Source organism: Rhinopithecus roxellana, chromosome 11, assembly GCF_007565055.1.
Source record: "Rhinopithecus roxellana isolate Shanxi Qingling chromosome 11, ASM756505v1, whole genome shotgun sequence".
Classification (NCBI taxonomy): Eukaryota; Metazoa; Chordata; class Mammalia; order Primates; family Cercopithecidae; genus Rhinopithecus; species Rhinopithecus roxellana.
The window spans coordinates 38,051,401-38,071,956 of NC_044559.1; the positions used below are offsets into that span (position 1 = coordinate 38,051,401).

The following is a 20,556-nucleotide window of genomic DNA, read 5'->3' on the forward strand; positions in this document are numbered from 1 at the left end:
ATTTACCTTCCCCATACCTTTACCTTCCCCATACATTTACCTTCCCCATACCTGTACCTTCCCCATACATTTTCCCACCCTTGGAAGCCTGGGACTGCTTTCCTTTGTCCTATCACTTCTCTAAAAGGAATTGTTCTTTGTTGAAGGTGATAATAAAAACCAGAGTTTTAAGCCACTACTTGGAGTTACTTTTTGGCCTCGGGATGTGCATTGTACGTGTTAATAAACTTGCTGTCTCTTGTTCATTTGTCTTTTGTTACAGGAGTCTGTCCCAATTACCAACCTATGAGGATTGAGGAAAATAATAATTTTTTCTCCCCTTCATTTTGGCATAGTTGGCGGATATTCTGAGCCACTTCACTCGCTCTGGGACCTGCAGACACAATCCTGGGAGAACAGAACAGCCAGAAGCTGGTAGGAAAAGAATATTCTCATAAAGGCAGCTCTCCCAAGTCTCTACCTGTAGTGCCTGGTCAAGAGGGGAAAGTAAAAATTTTTCCTTGTTCCTTCCTTTCCAAATTCAGATGGGCAGGAAAAAAACTTTTGAAATTTAAAAAAGAAAAAAAATCGTTCTTTGAATTTGTGACTCCTGTAGATTTGGTTTGGGTACATATTGATGACTGATCTTTAGCCACCCAGGAAAGTCCTTTGTTTTTCTTGTCTCTCTTTTTTTTTTTTTTTTTTTTTTTTTGGTGTGGTTTGTCATAAAAAGGAAAATCATAAGAAGATTCTCCTTCCATCTTGCTGTATGTTTTGAGAGCTTGGCTTCTGCAACAAGCAAGGTTTTTCTCTCTGGTCTCCACCGGTCCCAGGGGGCACGAATTGTCAGATTTGTATCAGCAGCAGCTATCCAGCTGGCTAGGAGTCTAAAACATGTTTGTCCAGCCATTCCAGCTCTCAAGGAACATTCTCTTAATTGTCTTAACATTCACTGCCTTGTTAACAATGAGGGTCTTTGCTTTCTTAGGCTGTGGTTGGATGAAACTGGATCTTGAGGGGAACTGCATCTTTTTCATCCTACCCTCTTTGGAATATAATTCTTGCATCTATGGTTTTAAGCTATAAAGAGGCTTATTGTTAGCAAACCCCGAAACACACCCCATGGGCAGCTTCTGTTTTTCTGTTTGTCTTAGCGACTACTGTCTCTTTTTGTCTTCCATCTCTTCGTGCCACACAGGTTATTGGGCCTTTCTTCCTTCTACCTGTCTTTTGGGAGTGGTGTGGCTCTCGGAAGGGCTGCATCTTCTACACTCCCTCTTTGAAGACGTTGGTTAAAGCCTTAAAGGGCTTCTTGGTTTTAGTCTCATGCATGGTTGTAGTTTTGGTCTTGAGTCACTTGTAATATATAACTTTGGTATAGAATTTTAGTTTACATTTGTTTCTTAGTCTATCTGTGTTGCTATAAATGAATACCTGAAGCTGGGTCATTTGTAAAGAAGTTTATTTGGCCCATGGCTCTGCAGGCTGTACAAGGAACATGGCATCAGCATCTGTTTCTGTTGATGGCTTCCGGCTGCTTCCACCCCTGGCAGAAGGTGAAAGGAACCAGGTGTGTGGAACGATCATATGGTGAGAGAGGAAAGCAGGAGAGAAGGAAAAGGTGTTATGCACTTTTAAACAAGGAGCTCTCAGGAGAACTCTCATGGAGGCTAGTAGACAACTCTTCTAGCTTCATTACTCATTGCTACAAGGTACTAAAAAGTAGGCATTACTAGGAGGACAAAAGCACCAGGCCATTCATGAGGGATCCAGCCCCATGACACAAACACCTCCCATTAAGGTCTCACCTCCAACATTAGGGAATCAAATTTCAACATGAGATTTTGGGGGACAAATATCCAAACTTCCAAACTATAGAAATTTGCCTGTTTCTTTCTCTCCTAAGATAAATGGAACTATATATTCGGGGGAAAAAATGATTTATTAAAACACTGCAGGCCGGGCACTATGGCTCACGTCTGTCATCCCAGCACTTTGGGAGGCCAAGACAGGCTGACTGCTTGAAATCAGGAGTTCAAGACCAGCCTGAGCAGCATGCTGAAACCCTGTCTGTACAAAAAATACCAATACTAGCCAGGCATAGTGGCACACACCTGTAGTTCCAGCTACTCGGGAGGCTGAGGTGGGAGGATGGTTGGAGCTCAAGAGGTTGAGGCTGCAGTGAGTCATGATCATGCCACTGCACTCCAGCCTGGGTGACAGAGCGAGATGCTGTCTCAAAAAACAAAAAACAAAAGAAAACAAAAAACAAATTCCAAAGGCAAATAGCACTAAAGTTGAAACAGAAGTCTTTTTATTTCTATCTCAGTTGGAAATTTCCGTGACAACACAAGTTAAAGATAATGCAATTAGATAAACAAGTCAGTCCATTGATATGCAGACTGCAACCCAAACTCTCTGAGGAATTAAAAACAACCCTCCATGTCTTGCAAATTGTTTACAAAACTAGGATGTGCCTCTAAAAGCAATTCAAAGCCCACTTATTCTAACTAACTCCAAATCTCACCTATTCATCTCAGGATGCTAGCAAATGCTGTACAACATCAGGACATTGAAATCAGTACTGTCCTGCACTTAAGAAAAAGAAGGAAAAGCTGAAATACTAACTACCCTAGGCCTCTAGTAGGCAAATAAGTCCCCCAAACTCTGTTTTATGTGAAAATTTACATTACTTCTCTGTACCTTTGAGATACACATTCCCTAATTAGTATTACCTAAGAAACTATCCCTTTTTTTTTTTTTTTTTTTTGAGACGGAGTCTCGCTCTATCGCCCAGGCTGGAGCGCGGTGGCCGGATCTCAGCTCACTGCAAGTTCCGCCTCCCAGGTTTACGCCATTCTCCTCGCTCAGCCTCCCGAGTAGCTGGGACTACAGGCGCCTGCTACCTTGCCTGGCTAGTTTCTTTTTTGTTTTTTGGGGTTTTTTTTGTATTTTTTAGTAGAGACGGGGTTTCACCGTGTTAGCCAGGATGGTCTCCATCTCCTGACCTCCCGATCCGCCCGTCTCGGCCTCCCAAAGTGCTGGGATTACAGGCTTGAGCCACCGCGCCCGGCCGAAACTATCCGTTTTAAAATGCAAACTTCTGGGAGATGATTCTTAGAGAGGGAAAAAAAAAAAAAAAAAAGAGGGGAAAGAGAAGCCAGGAATATATACCGTTTGTCCTGGAGGAAACCTGATAATGAGATGTTTTAAAGAATTTTATGTTTAAAGATCTCTGCGGTCAGAAGTTATCTTAATTCAAAGTGTTATTCAGATTACAATGCATTTTTGAGGCCTCTTTGTTCTATTGGATCCAACTGTCATTTATAAATTAGTGACTTTTATATTATTATACGATCTTATGGCTGAATATTTTTTAAATGAAAGCTGAAATATCTTTTTTGTATTTTTTTACGTGTACATGTTTTCTTTCCTTTTTCTTTCTTTTTTTTGAGACGGAGTCTCGCACTATTGCCCAGGATAAGAGTGCAGTGGTGTGATCTCGGCTCACTGAAACCTCTGCCTCCCTGGTTGAAGCGATTCTCCTGCCTCAGCCTCCAGAGTAGCTGGCACTACAGGCGCCCGCCACCACGCCCGTCTAATTTTTTGTATTTTTAGTAGAGACGGGGTTTCACCGTGTTAGCCAGGATGGTCTCCATCTCCTGACCTCGTGATCTGCCCGCCTTGGCCTCCCAAAGTGCTGGGATTACAGGGTTGTGCCACAGTGCGCCGGCCTGTATACATGTTTTCACATATGTCGTAGGTTGCTTTTACATGGTTACAAAATGCTTTCGGCCAGGCACAGTGCCTCACACCTGTTAGTAATCCCAGCACTTTGGGAGGCCGAGGCGGGCGGATCATGAGGTCAGGAGATGGAGACCATCCTGGCTAACATGGCGAAACCCCATCTCTACTAAAAAAAAAAATACAAAAATTAGCCTGGCGTGGTAGCGGGCGCTGTAGTCCCAGCTACTCCAGAGACCGAGGCAGGAGAACGGCGGGAGTCCAGGAGGTGGAGCTTGCGGTGAGCCAAGATCAGGCCACTGCACTCCAGCCTGGGCGACAGAGCGAGACTCCGTCTCAAAAAAAAAAAATTAAATGAAATTAAATTAAAAATTTTTTTAAATGCTTTGAAGAAATTCCACATTGGCTTAAAGATAAATGAGCAGTCATAAATTAAATTTACTTAAAACTCCTAAGATTTAGAAACTAACCCAAATACTTTTCAGGTTCACATGACTTGGGCAAATAAGACTAGTTTAATAGTGTTAGTTTAGTGAAAACAACTATGTCTTCTAAGTTACAAGAAAAAAATACCACATATAATTAACTTTAGAGTTCTTGCTTGGGTAGTAACTACCTAATTTATACATGCTATAAAATGGATAAGAGAAAAATAACATGAGATGATACCTAGCTTTGACTGTCTCATAAAATTTTCCAAGCATAATTAGTAAAATGAGTGAATTAAACAAATCAGATATAGCAGGGTAAGAGTTTATACAGGTACTTTTAAAATAATATATTTTATAATATGTTTACTTACAAAGGTTTCACAATCTCTTTGGTTACCACATCCTTAGAGTTTTGTGAAATTAAATTAAATGATGAATATTCATTGAGTATATAGATCATTTTCAAGTAAGATAAAATGTTTAAACATTAATTGCTAAATATAAATTTAAGTTTATCTACTTTTGGCTCCTCATTGCAAAGAAACTAAAGCTATCTGAGTCTGTTAGCAAGCTTTAAAAATTGTACTTTGAGGAAACACGTATTTCTAAGATATTATAAAGTGGTATTAGTCTATGGAATGCTGGTTCAAAATTGCTAAGGATTAAAACTCTAATATATGTAATTAAGGCTACTAGAAATAAGAGGAACAATTCTGTATGCAAAGTTTACAAGTAAAATAAGATGTATTTTTTGGTGAGAAAGTTATAAGCAAGATATGAGCATCTGTTTTTGTTGAGGAAAGGAATGATTTTGTCTAAGTAGATGTTATTTAAAGGTTGAAAAATGAATGAAGAAATGATATACAGAAAACTAAATGGATACAGAAAGTTGGGAAGAGAAAAGAGAGCAAGAGAAAGTCTTGTGTGGTTAAACTAACCAAAGTTGAATTAATTTATTATGAGATTTAAAATAGAGCCTTGATATCTAAAGTACACTGATACAAAACTAAAATTTGGTCTTTTTTAAAAACAAGATTTTCCTATAGTATTGATAAGAGAAAAGAGAAGATTTTTGTTCACCTTTTTAGTGAACTGTAGAGACAGAGAGAGAAGGGGAAGGAGGGAAGGGGAAGAGGAAGGGGAGAGTCTGTTTCATCAAGATGATTCCCTGTGCTTCACATTGTCTTTATTGGGTCTTTGATTACTTTAGAAAATTGAATTAAAGAGTTAAGGTTTTTCTACAACTATATACCTTCCTATTTTCTTTTGAAGCCTTTATCACTCTGATTAAAGGAATATTATTACACAATCAGAATGACTATTATTTCACAGTGACCTGTGATCCTATTTTGATTGTTCTGAATCTTATTTACAAACTTCCCAAAGTCAAATTGTAAATGATGTATTTTTTACCTTAAACTAACTTTAGGATTTCCAGAGGGCTCCCTAGAAGTCTGAAAGCGACATATTAAACCCATTAGGTTTATTCTGCATGCTGAATTATATGAGAAACGTTGTCAAATAACATGTAATGCTAACCTTTGAGTTATTATTTGTATGAATATGTTATTGATGTGTTTCAAAACTATGGGATTCCCAGAAATCTAATATGCTATCTGGAGTTGCTATATCTCACAAACAACCAAATTTCCTTGTCAACTGCATTATTATCATAATGAACTCCCATCAGATCTTTAACCATGGCTTTTTTTTTTTTTTTTTTGAGACGGAGTCTCACTCTGTCACCCAGGCTGGAGTGCAGTGGCCAGATCTCAGCTCACTGCAAGCTCCGCCTCCCGGGTTCACGCCATTCTCCTGCCTCAGCCTCCCGAGTACAGGCGCCGCCACCTCGCCCGGCTAGTTTTTTGTATTTTTAGTAGAGACGGGGTTTCACCGTGTTAGCCAGGATGGTCTCGATCTCCTGACCTCGTGATCCGCCCGTCTCGGCCTCCCAAAGTGCTGGGATTACAGGCTGGAGCCACCGCACCCGGCCATAACCATGGCCTTTTTAAGTCTTGTTGTCCACATTTATTATAACTACTTTATTCTGATGCTCTTTCTAAAAACTTTTTGCAAGCAATTATAATCCTAAAGCATTGGGTCTTCAAGGAGGTATATGAGAAGAACAAAAAGAACTCTGAGACATACAGGTCTCTGATAACTTTAAGGAAATACCAGTGGACTGTGTATGAACTCCAGAATTCCAAAGGAGACACTGAACTCCTAATATTGCTAACATCAAGCAGAATTAAGAATTAATTACATGGGACTAAAATGATGAGGGACTGTGATTTTTATGACTTTTTTGTTAGAAACACTACTCATTCTTTTATTTTCCAGATTTAGGAAAACATTTTCTTCTTTTGCGCTATCTATAGCTTACAACTATTTGGTAAAGTATACTTTTGCAAACAGAATGGAAACATTTACTTTTCTTCCTTAGCTGATCCCTCCAAAATTTGGAAACTATTCATGAGTATTCTTATTTTTAGGATAATATAGGCATTTGCATAAGTTCAATAAGAATCCGTTCTTCTTTTAATAGGACACAACTGAAAACACTGGTTATATTGCCAAAGTTTGATGGGAATGTCATATTTTCTGATATGACCAAACAGTTTTTGGGAACTGAGGTCCCTAGAGGAACCTCAGTTTAATGGAGCCAACAAAGGCACCTTAAAAAACTGGCCTCGTACCTGAATACATGGTTCAAACGGTTGCCTTATAGGTGGGTGAAGAATGTCACCTTCCTGACAGGCCCAGGAACATCAGGAATCTAGGGAAGAGAGATATCTATCCAAGAGTACTATAGGCACAATCTGATGTTGAGTCCTGAGCTTGGCTTCTTAGCCTAAGGAGGCACTTTTTTAAGCCTAATCTGAGATTCCTTATGAAGAGTTCCAGCAAAGCAGATTTTAAAAGGGCTTACATAGTCAATCATGATTCTTGCTGCACTTGTGCAAATAATCAGGCCAAGTATAATAGACAAAAACTTATTTTACAAATAAACTGGTCTTACTGATTCTCTTTGGTAGAAATTAGTGTAAGAGAGGAAAACTGTTCTCAGAAAAATAATAGTTCAGAAACTATAGCTCACCCATTACTAGATTCTAGCCCTGTTCATTGTTTTTTGAGATTTTATTATTTACCTGCAATCTGGAATGGATCCTGAATTCTTTCTGTTTTTTTCTAGTGTCTGGCTGTGAGTCTCCAAACTAACATTTCCAATTTTTCTCCCATCCTTTTGACCTGGAATCACTGAAATTAAAATTGGGCTTTTTCTGAAGCTATGCAAGCTAAAGCTGGAGAACTTGACGCAAACATCAGCGAAATTACCACAACAGCTTTTGTATAGACAACCTTTATGATATTTAATCTACAAACAAGGAAAATCTGTCAGATTGCAACTGCCTGCCCCACTCCAGCTGAAGACACTTTGAGCCTAAAATATATAAATCCTCTCAAATGGCTGCTCTCCAGACTCAGAAACAAATTTATAGACTGCTCTAAACATTAACCTTGCTTTTTCTTCTTTTCCATAGACATGTCTCTTTTTAAGTTTTTGTATGCTTACACCATATAGAAACCTAACATTAAAGACATCACCCATAACACCACCTCTTGAAATAAAACATGACTGTTTACCTAAACTAACCTAGTTTCAGGACTAAGAGACTGACTCAGTAAGATATGAGACAAATATACTTAAATCTGTTCTTTTCTTCTGGTTTTCTTCCCCTTTGCCAATCACTTACCTCACAACCATATCTCTCCAAAACTACCAGCCTAGCACATAATATGTGTGACTTTCTGAAAGTAAAGTTTCAAGGGAAGGAACTGAAGGAAACCAGCCTGTCTCCCCAAAATATGAAAGATCTTTGAGCTAAAGATAACTAGGATGCAGGAGAACTCTCTGCCTTCCCTCTGTCTGCCTAAGAGCAGGACACAGAATTACAAAGACAAAAGGTCTATCTTCTCCCCATTTCCCACGTAAAAACAAGATACACATTCTCCTTTACAACCCATATCACTTCAGAGACGGTGGCAGAGAAATCTGCGAGTAGACTTTACCCCAGGAGTTTCCCCACAAACTCACCTTCCCACATTCTCCTGCCTTTGGAAGCCGGAACTGCTTCCCTTTGTCCTAACACTTTTCTAAATGTATTGTTCTTTGTTGAAGACAGTATGATGAGCCACTGCTTTTCTCCCTTGCGACGTGCACTGCATGCCTTAATAAACTTGCTTGTTCATATGTCTTTTGTTACAGGTATCCGTCCCAATTATGAACTTACAAGGAATTGAGGGAAAAATTTTTTTCTCCCCTTCAATCCTTAAGGCATCTCTTGACTATGACAGTTTCTTAGACTTTGCTCATTTTTATGACCTTAACAGTTTGCAGAAGTGCTGATCAGGTATTTTGCAGAACGTCTCTCAATAGGGATTTGCTGATAGTTTCCTCATGAGTCGAATGGGTTTATGGGTTTTTAGGGGAAGACCACAGAGGTAAAATGCCAATTCATCACATCACACTACCATGCTATCAACATGACTTAGCATTGTTCATGATGGCCTTGATCATCTAGCTGACATAGTGTTTGTCAGGTTTCTCCACTGTAAAGTTACTTGTTCCCCCTTTTCCATATTGTAGTCTTTGGAAGGAATTCACTATGTGCTGCCCACACTTAAGAATCAGGGAGTTAGGCTGGGTGCGGTGGCTCACACCTATAATCCCAGCACTTTGGGAGGCCGAGGCAGGCGGATCACGACATCAGGAGATCGAGACCATCCTGGCTAACACAGTGAAACCCCATCTCTACTGAAAATACAAAAAGTTAGCTGGGCATGGTGGCGGGGGCCTGTAGTCCCAGCTACTCGGGAGGCTGAGTCAGGAGAATGGCACAAACCCGGGAGGCGGAGCTTGCAGTGAGCCGAGATCGCGCCACTGCACTCCAGCCTGGGCGACAGAGCGAGACTCCGTCTCAAGAAAAAAAAAAAAAAAAAGAATCAGGGAGTTATGATACACCACTTTGAGGGGGAACATCTACATAAATTATTTGGAATTGCTCTGCATGGGAGATTTGTCTTTAATCATTTATTTATATCAGTATCAACTCACGAATATTCATACTTTGAATTATAATCCAATATTCTGTTGTTCAGAGTTCCGTCTTGGGACATTGGAAGTTCTTTCCATTGGCTCTTGTGTCTCTGACAGACAGTAGCCTCCCTCTTACCTACTGTTTCACTCTCCAGAGTTTCAGTTACCCATGGCCAACATGGTATGAAAACAGATGATTACAGTAAAATGAGATATTTTGAGAGAGAGAGAGAGAGACCACATTCACATAACTCTTATTATGGTATATTGTTATAACTGTTGTATCTTATTATGAGTTATTATTGTTAATCTCTTGTTGGGCCTAATTTATAAATTAAACTTTATCACAGGTATGTATGCATAGGAAAAAACTTTGTATATATAGGGTTTGTTATTATCCATGATTTCAGGCAGCTACTGCAGGTGTTGTAACATAGCTTCCTCCGTGGAGAAGTGGGGACTACTGTATCTCCATCAATGTCAGCTTATCAGTTGGTGGACTTCCTTAGTTTCCAGCACTACAAGATGCTCTAGGCTCATCTTGTATACTTCCTGCCCCTTTCCTAAAATTAGCCATTTCTCCTAGGAGCCCTGTTCCTTTTATTCAAGAATGGCATTAGAAGCCAAGTTCTGGGCTCTACATATGCTCATTGATGCTGGTGCATCTAGGCTCTCTCAGCTGACAGAGCAAGAAAATATATGTATATACTAACCAAAATATATATATTTTATAATATATAATATATACATATATTTCTATGTGTAACCATCCATACCTGTATTAAGCTAAACATGAGTTCATACTGATGTCTCCAACATGAATCCATTACTAAAAGCATTTTCTTTTTAGAGAGACGGGATCTCACTATGTTGCCCAGGCTGGTCTCAAATTCCTGGGCTCAAGGTATCCTCCTACCTCGGCCTCCCAAAGTTCTGGGATTATAGGCGTGAGCCAACACAACCAGCCCAGAAGCATTATTTGTAATAGCAAAAACAAAGAAAGAAAGATAGAAATGTCCATCCAGTGGATATTAAGTGCACTGTGGTACGTCTGTACATTGGAACATTATTCAATCAATTTTTAATGATTTAACGCTACATGTACTAATGTAAAAAATTACATATTATATGATAAATATATATGCACAAACACAATTTCTGGAAGGAAAGAAAATAAAAGGCTAACAGTAGTTAACTTTGAGAAATGGGAATGGGGTCATAGCATGCATTGTCAATGTAGTGATTTCATCCTCAAGGAGACAAGAGAAAAGATCTTGAATATTACAATGGCTTATGGTCCTTCAAAGAGTCACAGTGCATAAAATGCCTAAAAAGTTTCCTTAGGAGAGTGATAATGAAATAAAGATTGAGAAACAATGGGTCAGAGAGAATAGGTAATTGTACTTTTCACTTTACACACTTGTTTTCTATGAGTATGTGTTTATTTTTGCCTTTATTTTAAAAAAGGTTCACAGCTGGGCGCAGTGGCTCATGCCTGTAATCCCAGCACTTTGGGAGGCTGAGGCGGGTGGATCACAAGGTCAGGAGTTCGAGACCAGCCTGACCAACATAGTGAAACCCCGTCTCTACTAAAAATACAAAAACTAGCCGGGTGTGGTGGCACATGCCTGTAGTCCCAGCTACTTGGGAAGTTGAGGTGGTAGAATTGCTTGAATCTGGGAGGCAGAGGTTGCAGTGAGCCAAGACCACGCCATTGCACTCCAGCCTGGGTGACAAAGTGAGACTCTGTCTCAAATAAATAAATAAATAAATTCTTAAATACATAAATACATAAATAAAATTAAGGTAATAGTGAAATTCTGACTAGAAGACACAGTTCCTTAGCCCATGCTGCATGTCCATCTCATGAGTGGTTGCCAAACTGCTGTTCTTCAGCAACCACTCCCTAACTTTAGGAGGAAAATGCATTGTTGATAAGTACCTGGTGATTCAGACGCAGCTGGCCCTTGTACGACACTTTGAAAAATACTGATGTAAAACCAAGTTTGCACTTGAAAACAAGGCAACATTTCATTTCAAACAGTTTTCTACTGGCTGATCTCATATGCACCCAAGATTGTCAATGCTTCCGTTTTCCCAGACTGACATGGTCATTGTGGTAGGCAATAGTTTCTGACTGTTTTGTCAAAATAATGCTCCAGTTATTTCCTGGCCTAGAAGCCAAGGGAATACCAAATGGATCTTTTAATTACTAACTTGCTGTAAGAATAAGCTTGACTAGATTTCCATGTGAACCTTAAGTATCATTTTAATAATCTTGGGGAAAACAATACTAACTCTAAAAGTGAAAGGAGGTTTAAAATTGCTTTAAAACCAATTACCTCACCATAGGAAATCCATTTTAAATACTGTTAGCCCAAGAATTGTCCATTACTGGGGTGGTGGTGGTTGTTTTCCTCTTATGTGAGTATGTCCTTATTATTAAATAGCCATCTCTCTTCAAAATTTCATCAAGTTGGGAATGGCATGGCATTACTATACTTAATAGTTTAGCGGACATGTGTTGCCCGTGTCTGCCCAGTCAGCATCCTCCTGGTAGTGGCACCCCATTCTGTTTTGGACTACTCCTCCAATCTTTGCAGGGGCTGCCAATTAAAGTATCCTGCCCTCCCGTGGTCAAAGTATTTGAATACATGAGATTGGCCAAACTAAGCCAATCAGACACTCTTCTTGCAATTTACATGCCTAGCACCATCTCTAGACCAGAAACTCCTCACCAGCAGGGGCAAGGTCTTATTCAGCTCTATCTCTCCGATGCCTAGCACAGTGCCTGGCTATGAATATTCAATGCATGTGGGCTGAATGAATTACACAGAAAATCATGCACCTTAAACAAATGCTGAACTAAGTCTATCATTTCCCCACTGAATTCCGGAGGGGGAGCAAATTGTATGATGTTTTGTAAGGGAAATATCCACTTTAGTAGCTAGGAAATATGCCTCGGAAATAGTATCCAAAGTTGCCATTTCTCCGTGCATTAAAGATGTCAATCAGTCCAATAAAATAAAGCCCCAAAAAAGACAAAAGGAGAATTACCTCATTACCTCAACATCTGCTTGAACATAAGCAATCACACACTGGCTAATTTTTTTTAAAGGGACATAATATAACTTTCTAGAAAGACATAATATAGCTAATTATACCATTCACTAGGAGGGAACATAAAATGTTTTGAAGTAATTCAGAAGTGGGTGTGATTTATAAGACATAGAGCCTAGGGAATGGTAAGTATAAATTAGAGATTGTTCATATTATGACAGACTCCGTCATTACATTTCACAACTTTTGTCAAAAGCAACCTTATTCACCACACCACTAAAGGCTTCACATTAGGGAAGGCTGCTGTCAGCTTTGTGGTTTAGAGTAGACAAGAATCTCCTTTCTGAACACTCTCCTGGGGAACTGGTTCAAATTTTAGACTTAAAACTTACTAACACAGGGGGAAATTAAGAGAGATTGTTTAATGGGTACAAACATAGTTAGATACAAGGAGTAAGTTTTAACATTTGATAGCAAAGTAGGGTGACTACAGTTAACAACAATGTATTGTATATTTCAAAAGAGTTAGAAGAGAAGACTTGAAATGTTCCCAACTCATAGAAATGATAAATACTGGAGGTAATTGATACCCCAAATACCCTGACTTGATCATTATGCATTCTAAGCATGTAACAAAATACGCCATGTCTTCTCTAAATATGTACAAGTCTCATGTATCGGTTTAAAAAAAACTCACTAAGGAAGGACCCATATGATGTAAAAATACTTCAAACATCACTAATAACCAGAGCGATGCAAATCTTAAAAGGTAACATTCTGCCCATTAGACTGGCAAGAATTCAAAAACTTGTCAGGCTATCAAATTAATAAAGATTGCTATTAGCCAGAGTTGACCAACGTGTGGGGAAATGGGTGCTGCTAAAGGATATTTGAAGTGGTATAATCATTTTAGGGGGCACTTTTGCAATGTCTAGCAAAAGTATATGTCCATGCCCTCTAATCCAACAATCCCATTTCTTCTAAGAATCTATCCAAGAAAAAAAAGTAATTGTACATTTATTCATATAAGTTGAATAGTAAGTGTCTTCTCTTCTAGACAATTAATTTGGTGACAAGGACTGTCTAGTTCATTATTTACACTCCTAGTGCCCAGCACATGGACCTCACATATGGTGGTACTTGATAAGTATTTGTTAAAGGAATATGTTTACTCAGCATTATTAAGGGAAAATAAAATATTTGATAAATAATGGTTCTTTTTGCTCACATTAAATAGGGGTAGTGGAATTATCACTCAAAATATTAACATTGTGAGTAAAAACATAGTAACAGGTAGTAAAAATTACTATTTTCAAAAATAAACTATGTAACCATCAGCTTACAAAATTGATCATAGTATGTACTGTTAAATGCCCAAAGACCCAGTTGCCTGTTCTTCCAAATCCCTAGCTGCCCAGTTAGTTCTACAGGTCAAACAGTAACTGAGTACTTTTGGAGTAAATTGTTTCCTGTCTGTGATCCAATGACAAGCAACGACCTAGTTTTGAAATGTATAAAAATCACACCGTGAGCTGAAGAAATCCCAACACCTTTGTAACTAGACCCACTTTCCCCAAAAGTATACCTTTTAAGAAATACAACTTTGAATATCTAACTGTTCTATTACCTTTGATATGCACTTAATCAAGGAAATATATCCTCTAACAATACCAATGCCACGGATTTGTTTATTTTCCAATACAATGCAATAGGAGAAAGAGCCAGAAATTTAGAAATCCTTTTTCTCGGGTCTCAAACCCAACATAGGAATGGAGAACGTGTTCCGAAATCAAATATAAACAATTTGCAGATTATCTACATTGTTAATCTACCCTTGAATTATATAAGAAATGAAAGGGGAAAATTTTCACTTTTATCATTATTTGAAAACTGACCATCCATAAGAAGATTTGACATCCACTGACAGATATTACCTAAAATTTCTGAAAGCTCCACGAATCTAGAATATGAATCAAGTTTTAATGTTATGGGTTGGGGGAAGGTGTTATTAAATATAAAATACCAGTAGAATCCAGTATCTCGCTAAAATACTTGAGAAATTTCAGATAAAGGCATTCTGTCCACCCACTAAATTTACTGATGCTTGTGACTTTATGACCTCAGGCTAATCTAGGATGCCAGGTAAAGCTGCTGGGAAGGCCAAAGAGACTAACATTTATCCAGCACTTTCTAGATGCTGGATATCACAGAAGAATGTGTTATGTCCATTTCAGAGGTTAAATACTTTCCCCAAGGTCATACAGTAAACAGTAATGTTGAAATTTGACAGAGTGTGGCTTCAGAAGAATCCAGATGCACTTCCCAACGGTGTTTGTGATTTTACGGAACAACAGGTAAGAGTACTGGACAGGACCTCAGGAAGTCCTCCAGTTTTGCCCTCGCCTTTAGTCAGGTCAGCCTTGACTGACCAGAAGATCCACGGAAGGGAAGAGACTCCTCCAAGTTCACAAGCCGGTGAGCTGGGCCAAGAGAAGTCAAAGAACTGGAACTAAACACCAGGTTTTGCCACAGAGCAGGGACCTTCCATTACATGGTCATGTCAGTAAGACATTCAGAAAAGTACATGTTCCTACACATTTTTACTTCCTTTAAATCTGTTTGGTTCCTCCCTTTCTGTTTTTATTTTTATTTTTGGAGACGGAGTTCTGCTCTTGTTGCCCAGGCTGGAGTGCAATGGCGCCATCTTGGCTCACCGCAACCTCTGCCTCCAGGCGATTCCCCTGCCTCAGCCTCCCGAGTAGCTGGCATTACAGGCATGCACCACCACTCCCGGCTAATTTTGTATTTTTAGTAGAGACGGGGTTTCTCCATGTTGGTTAGGCTGGTCTCCAACTCCCGACCTTAGGTGATCCACCCGCCTCGGCCTCCCAAAGTGCTGAGATTGATTACAGGCGTGAGCCACCGCACCCGGCTGGTTCCTCCCTTTCTTGACCCACATTCGCAGACCACCCTTTGGTCAGGGTAATAATGATAACTGTTTAAAGGTGGTAGGTTAGTATTTGGTTGTTGATCCGGTTTGGTTCAGAAGTGTGGTAACTGATGAAAAAAATAGTTGACTGAAGCAGTTCTTTATTAAAAGATAATCCCCAGTTACCAAGCAGTACAGAAATGTGTGCACATGGCCTGGCTCTCCTGCGCCCAGCGCCAACCCTGTTAATTCTGGAAGCTCAACACTGGCAGGATGCTGACCTTGCTTACTAATAAATTGCTAAAATTGAGAAGTGATTAAAAAATTATTGCCTGAAAATCCCAGCTGGGTAAGGAAAGAGGAACTAGACCGAACCCAAACGAAAAGCTGGTAAGGGTGTGAAACAGCGCTACAGGCCACCCAGAGCCAACAAATGTGTAAGGGTGGGGCCAAGCTAGCTGAGCCGCCTAAAGCAGCCAAAATATCCTGCCCCACCCGCTTCTCCCGCAAGGAAGGTGGCACTGTGCAACCTCGTCCGCACTGAATCCTCGTCCCTCCCCCCAGCCCCGCTTCGCCAGCAAACGCAACCGGCGGGCAGCGCGTCTCACGCTGCGGGGCCTGACTCGCCCCGACACTCCGCGTTATCCTCGGTCCAGGGCTTTCCCAGGCGCGCCGGCCACGGAGGACGCCTCTTCGCGGGTGACGGAGCTACTGCGGTGACCACGGCGGCCGCCACGTCTCCCGCCCGGCTTCCACCTGCCCTGGCTGGCCCCAGCGCCCTGGAGCGGTCCCCGCCCACGGGCCGCGGCTGCCCACACCTGGCGCCCGCGTGCTGCCTACCTTGCTCCTTCAGACTGGTGATCAGCTGCAGCTGCTTCTCCTCGTCCGAGCTGTTCATTTTGGCGGGTGGGGCCGGGAATAAAAGCGAAAGAATGAGCGGCGCGGGGCACACAGGGGGAGGGGGAAGGAAAAGCAAGATGCCGGTGGCTTGCGGCTCCACTACCCGGAAGTTGGATCTGCTCCCGCTCCTCCTCCTCCTGGCGCGGAGCGCGTGAGTGAGATCATCCCCACGCACCTACTCGGCGGCTGCGGCCGCTTCACCTGCAGGTGGGGCGGGGCGGGCCCCGCAGTCCCGGGCAAGGGGTGGAGGGACGAGGGCGGGGCGGCAGCCGTGATCCCAGCCTGTGGCGGCCCGCGCTGCAGGACGCGCTGGTGGGAGGGCTGCGGCCCTGCGTGTGGTCGCTCTGACTCGCTCCGCACCCTTTTCTCCGCCTCCACCCCCGGACTCAAGGACACGGGTTCAGAGAAGACTGGCCGTGGGTTCGCAACGTGTGTGGGAACTCCACTTTGGACGCTGCCCGGGGGTCGCTCCCCACGAACCACAGATGCAGAGCGGGACCCAATGAGCCATGAACGCCTGGGCTTCTTCCCCAGTTCTCCCGCAGTGGACTCTGGGGGCGCGGTTGCAAAACCTAGCTGCCCGCAGGGGCGGTCCCAGGGTCGTACATTTTGCACCTTGAAAAGCAGACAAGGACTGAATCAGGCCGCCCAGCTACTTAAATGACCATGCCGTGAGTGAAGGAGGGTCCCAGCTAGCTTTCGCCCATCGCAGGTGGTCAGATGGTCAGGTTTGCCAGGTTTTGCCAGGTGATCAGAACGTGGACCCTGCCGCACGTGGATGGTGGGGCCTGCAGGGCCCTTGCAGATCATCTGGTGGCGGGATGACCTTCCCTTTAGAGAGGCTGCCACTGCAGTCCGAATGCCAAAAGTCACGCAGCCCCCGGGCATCAGAGGCTGGCAGTTAAGCCAAGCATTTGTCCCACTTCACTGCCCTCTGAACTATGTGAACTCATGTCTGGGTTAGACTATGCCCATGAAAGAAGTGGCAGGCCTGCATTCTTTCAAAGGTGCCTCTCCCGGACCCCTAGTTGCGAGCGAATCTTGGGTTCAGTCTCCTGCATCTTTGAACTTCATCTGAAGAATGGGAAGAATAGTGATACCTACTCTCCAGGAAGAGTTGTAAGGATTTAATAGAGAGAGGAAGATTAACAAAACACCAAGTCCAGAATTTATAATGCAGTTTTTTGTTTGTTTTAACATTACAGGTCTGTCGCCGGGCGCGGTGGTTCATGCCTGTAATCCCAGCACTTTGGGAGGCCAAGGCGGGCGGATCACGAGGTCAGGAGATCGAGACCATCCTGGCTAACACGGTGAAACCCCCGTCTCTACTAAAAATACGAAAAAAATAGCCGGGCATGGTGGCGGGCACCTGTAGTCCCAGCTGCTCGGGAGGCTGAGGCAGGAGAATGGCATGAACCCGGGAGGTGGAGCTTGCAGTGAGCAGAGATCGTGCCACTGCACTCCAGCCTGGGCGACAGAGCAAGACTCTGTCTCACAAAAAAAAAAAAAAAAAAAAAGATTACAGGTCTGTGAGAAAGGGGTTGTGGTTGCTTAACTGTAAGCTGAAGGATGCAGTTCTTTTACACTGATCATTAAGCATGTGAGATAAGTCCAAACTGAATTAGACTTTCTGCACAGCTTGGCTTTTCTCACTACCTGTAAGCTTTTAGTTTGGGTACAGCAACAGCACAGTGCTGCTCATTCCTCAATTGATGTTCTATGGAAGTGCCCAGCTCCATTTCTTGTGTTCAGTTCTCCATGATAGTTGTAGAGTGAGGTCGAGATATAGGTAAATCCTGTAACTAGTGTCTTTCTGATACTCACTACATGCTAACTCAAATTTTGAAAAAATGGTAGCACTGCTTTCTCTTTCTCTAAAATGGCAAGATAGTACTTTAGCACGGGTGATTTAGGGGTAGAATGATCTAAAAGGGTAGTGTAGTATTTTTTAATATAGTGTATTAAAATGTTTAAAGTTTAAAAATAATTTTGATACAGGATTGTATTATTCAGCCCTTTCCCTAGGTTTGCATAATTCAAGATAGTTGCAGATAGCTGCCATGAAGATCCCCAGGAGATAATCAAAGGGTCTTTGCTCAAGTATTACATCTTAGTCTTCAGAGTTGAAAGAAGTCCCCGAAACAGGAGACAATTCAGACTCAACTCCATGAAAATGTGAATATATGCTGCCACCAGGTATTTTGTGGGAAGATAAATAATTCCCTTCCAGAAAAAAAAAAAAAATCCGGGAAATTTGGGTGGAAAAAATGGGCATTTAGCTTTTGTCCAGCAGTCAGGAAACCTGTTAAACCTGATGAGTCATCCTGACTCATTCTCTCACACTCTACCAAATATAAGCAAAGTGCACCATTAAATATTTGGCTTAGTTCACAAAGTTCCATTTTTTTTTAATGGCTGGTTTGTCTTCTCCAATTATACAGTAGTTAGATAGTATTTCTGGAGTTTAAGAATAAGTTAATTATCAAATCTATAATCAAACTGTTTTGGTTCCATACTAAATCTGCAGCCTCTTGCAATTGATCCCATTTATCCCCCTTAAAATTAGAAAAGGCTCCTGAGCTGAGATCCTGCTACTGCAATGCAGCCTGGGTGACAGAGCGAGACTCCATCTCAAAAAAGTAATGTAAAAAAATCCCGAAATACAATATGGCATTCACTTGAGGACATGGTATGAATTATTAGGAGGGCTACTAGAGTCCTTATTGGAATTTAGGTCTCCCATTACACTATGGTTTATTTATATGATATGAATATTGATGGATAGAAGTGATAAATTAGTTTTTGTTCTGTTTAATAATATACATAGTGATGGCTATGGGAAGCTGAGGAGGGCAGATCATGAGGTCAGGAAATCGAGACCATCCTGGCTAACATGGTGAAACCCTGTCTCTACTAAAAATACAAAAAATTAGCCAGGCGGGGTGGCACGTGCCTGTGGTCCCAGCTACTCTGGAGGCTGAGGCAGGAGAATCACTTGAACCCGGGAGGCAGAGGTTGCAGTGAACCGAGATCCCGCCACTGCACTCCAGCCTGGGTGACAAAGCGAGACTCCGTCTCAAAAAGTAATAATAATGTACATAGTGATTTATGTTGCAGGCATCACGTTGGAGTTGTTGACCTCCAAATAACGTCATTTAAAACCCTTAAAAATGTGTGTGTTTACATATACATACACATATATGCATAGACAGAAAGGAGAGACTTTTAAAAAATGAATTGAAAGAACATGTACCAAACTCAGGATAATGGCTGCCTCTAGGGATAGAAAGTAGGGGAACAGGACCAAGGTGTGGGGATTGGAGTGTGAAAGTACAGTGGTTGGCCGGGCGCAGTGGCTCATGCCTGTAATCCCAGCACTTTGGGAGGCAGAGGTGGGCAGATCACAAGGTCAGGAGATCCAGACCATCCTGGGTAACACGATGAAACCCCATCTCTACTAAAAATACAAAAAAATTGGCTGGGCGTGTGGCGGGCGTCTGTGGTTCTGGCTACTCGGGAGGCTGAGGCAGGAGAATGGCGTGAACCTGGGAGGCAGAGCTTGCAGTGAGTCGTGATCGGGCCACTGCACTCCAGCCTGGGCGGCAGAGCGAGACTCCATCTCAAAAAAAAAAAAAAAAAAAAAAAAAAAAAAAAGTCCAGTGGTCAAGAAGGAGTTTCTCTTTAATCTTTTTTAAATTTTTCAGGTAATTAAAGTAAAATCACATGTGTCATCTTTTGAGGCATACAGATAAATAAGATTGAAATACAATGAAGAGAAAAAGGTTCACTCTCTTTGATCCACTAATTCTATATCAGGGAATCTATCCTAAAAGGCGTATGTACAGAGCTGTTTAATGTAATGTTAATTAGGATATGAAAATGGCAACATAGGCCGGCCGCAGTGGCTCAAGCCTGTAATCCCAGCACTTTGGGAGGCCAAGACGGGCAGATCACGAGGTCAGGAGATCGAGACCATCCTGGCTAATATGGTGAAACCCCATCTCTACTAAAAAAATACAAAAAAACTAGCGGACGTGGTGGCGGGCGCCTATAGTCCCAGCTACTCGGGAGGCTGAGGCAGGAGAATGGCGTGAACCCGGGAGGCAGAGCTTGCAGTGAGCCGAGATTGCGCCACTGCACTCCAGTCTGGGCGACAGAGAGAGACTCCGCCTAAAAAAAAAAAAAAAAAATTAACCAGGTGTGGTGGCACATGCCTGTAATCCCAGCTACTGGGGAGGCTGAGGCAGGAGAATCACTTGAACCCAGGAGCAGGAGGTTGCAATGAGCCGAGATTGTGTCATTGCACTCCAGCCTGGGCAACAAGAGCAAAACTCGGTCTCAAAAAAAAAAAAGAAAGAAAGAAAATATCAACCGAATATGCACAAAAGGAAAGGAGAAGGAAGTCAAAATGATTA

The 20,556-nt window shown here is 41.8% G+C and overlaps 1 protein-coding gene across 2 annotated transcripts in view; it reads right to left on the bottom strand.

Annotated features, from left to right (window-relative positions):
* Positions 1 to 16,645, bottom strand: part of SHTN1 (shootin 1) — a 121,791-nt gene extending 105,146 nt beyond the window's left edge. The window contains exon 1 of one of the 2 annotated variants that reach the window (XM_010388887.1): positions 16,082 to 16,645. In XM_010388887.1, the coding sequence (XP_010387189.1) occupies positions 16,082 to 16,139 (58 nt within the window). In that variant the 5' untranslated portion in view covers positions 16,140 to 16,645. The remainder of the gene's footprint in view (positions 1 to 16,081) is intronic. The other variant, XM_010388890.2, reaches the window with a different exon arrangement.
* Between the last annotated feature and the right edge of the window lie 3,911 nt (positions 16,646 to 20,556).